Source organism: Clarias gariepinus, chromosome 11, assembly GCF_024256425.1.
Source record: "Clarias gariepinus isolate MV-2021 ecotype Netherlands chromosome 11, CGAR_prim_01v2, whole genome shotgun sequence".
Classification (NCBI taxonomy): domain Eukaryota; kingdom Metazoa; phylum Chordata; class Actinopteri; order Siluriformes; family Clariidae; genus Clarias; species Clarias gariepinus.
This window is the reverse complement of record NC_071110.1, coordinates 4554072-4556011: the sequence shown is the minus strand read 5'-3', so window position 1 is coordinate 4556011 and position 1940 is coordinate 4554072. Positions and strand designations below refer to the sequence as shown.

At 34.1% G+C, this 1940-nt stretch overlaps 1 protein-coding gene across 1 annotated transcript; it reads left to right on the top strand.

The window, feature by feature from the left end:
- Positions 1 to 481: 481 nt before the first annotated feature.
- LOC128533565 (olfactory receptor 52B2-like) lies at positions 482 to 1426 on the top strand. The gene has a single exon (XM_053507853.1). It carries the CDS (start codon positions 485 to 487, stop codon positions 1424 to 1426), a length of 942 nt encoding a protein of 313 aa, XP_053363828.1. The 5' UTR covers positions 482 to 484.
- Positions 1427 to 1940: the final 514 nt, after the last annotated feature.

The following is a 1940-nucleotide window of genomic DNA, read 5'->3' as shown; positions in this document are numbered from 1 at the left end:
AATGCTAATTAACCTAACCTTTGGAATGTGGAAGGAAACCGGAGTACTTGGAGAAGACCCACCAAGCAGGGTGAAGAAAATGCAAACTCGACACACTCAGATCCGAGACTGGAAACAACCCCTCAATGTTAATAATAATAATAATAATAATAATTTATTGGAATTAATTGGAATTGGAATTGGAATTAATTGGACCACAGGCATTGTTAACTAAAAATCTCTAAAAAGACCTCACAAACTCACAATCCCATGTACACTTGTGTCAACAACTGGGATTTGGGGAAATGTTTAACTTGTAATAAAAACAACAAGCTATAGATTCCTGCATGGTATAAATAAGCACCTTTTTTTAGATCTATTCTGTTTGTGAGTATTATGAGGCTGTGGGATTTTCAGTGAATTAGTCCTCAACAGATTTATTCTCATATAATCTTGCTATAGATTTCTTTTCAGGGTTTGAAGTTCCAAAGGCAGGAAGGGAGACATGTCTCACAATAATTCAGCACGTTTTATGGTTACTCTCACCTTGGAATCAATGGACATACCACCGTCTGGTACCATTGCTATATTATTTTTTGGCATAATTGCATACTGTTTAATCTTGTTGTTTCAGTCTATGCTACTTGTGACTATTGTTGTAAAAAGGGATCTGCATAAGCCTATGTACATCCTGCTCTTTAATTTGTTTATATGTGACATTACAGGAGCTACAGCTTTTTATCCCCAACTTATTTGTAGTACATTGTCTCAGAGTAGAGAAATCTCTTATCCTGCCTGTGCATTACAAGGATTCCTCATTCACATATATGGCACTGGATCTCCTTTATTTCTCACTGTTATGGCCTTCGACAGATATATTGCCATTTGCGAGCCTTTGAGATACCACACCATGATGAGAAGGGTCACCTTAGTGAAACTTATTTTTATGGTGTGGTCACTAAGTTTTGCTATGGTTGGGTGTTTATTCATGCTTACAACAAGCAAAGAAATCTGCAGGACAAACATAGTGGACACGTTCTGCAATAATCCCTCTTTAATGAAGTTAAGCTGTGAGGATATAAGTGTGGTTAACTATTATGGCTTGTTTGCTATAGCTCTTGTACAAGGCTCTTCCATTTTCATAATATCATTAACATATATCAAAATTCTAATTACTTGTTTTTCTACTAAACAGGCAAAATCTATAAGTAAGGCAATACACACTTGTGGCACACACTTAGTTGTTTATCTGACCTTTGAGATTAACGTATTATGTTCACTGATTTCTCACAGGTTTGAATCAGCATCTCCACACTTAAGAAGGATCTTTGCTGTATCAGTTGTTATATTTCCTCCAATTATCAACCCTCTAATTTATGGGTTGCAAACAAGGCAAATTCGACAAACAAGTTTAACATTTATACAAAGAAAGATTTCTTCTATTTAACAGAAAACTGAACACTACAATAAAAAAGTATTATATGGAATAAAGATGTAAATTAAGTACTAGGTCAATTATTATGTAAATACATTTGTGGTCATGCTGTCAACATGAACATAAATGTCATGGCAATATTTGGCTTTTCTGTAGTGGAGGCAGCGTACCACATGCACTCTTAATAAAACAAGCTATGCAGTTATAAGTATATATATCCTTGTGATTAGCACCACTAAATTATTAATAATTTGTAGGTATTGTGGGTATATTTTTGACCCTGTATGTTCCATTTTGACCCTGTGTTCATATCAGGAAACCCAAAATACTGTAAATGAAACATTGTACTCTTCAAAGTAATTAAAACTGCACTATTGCCATGATATTTATGTTGATGATGATGGATATGTGGAAATATCTAACTGCAAATGTATACACATGTACTTATAGGAAATGAATCACAACACCATTATAGTGAAAAATATATTGGCTGTTAAATACCTTAATTCGATTGTTACTTTATTTT

Coding starts and splice junctions, on each gene's coding strand:
- LOC128533565 (XM_053507853.1), top strand. CDS start 485: ATGTCTCACAATAATTCAGCACGTTTTATGGTTACTCTCACCTTGGAA.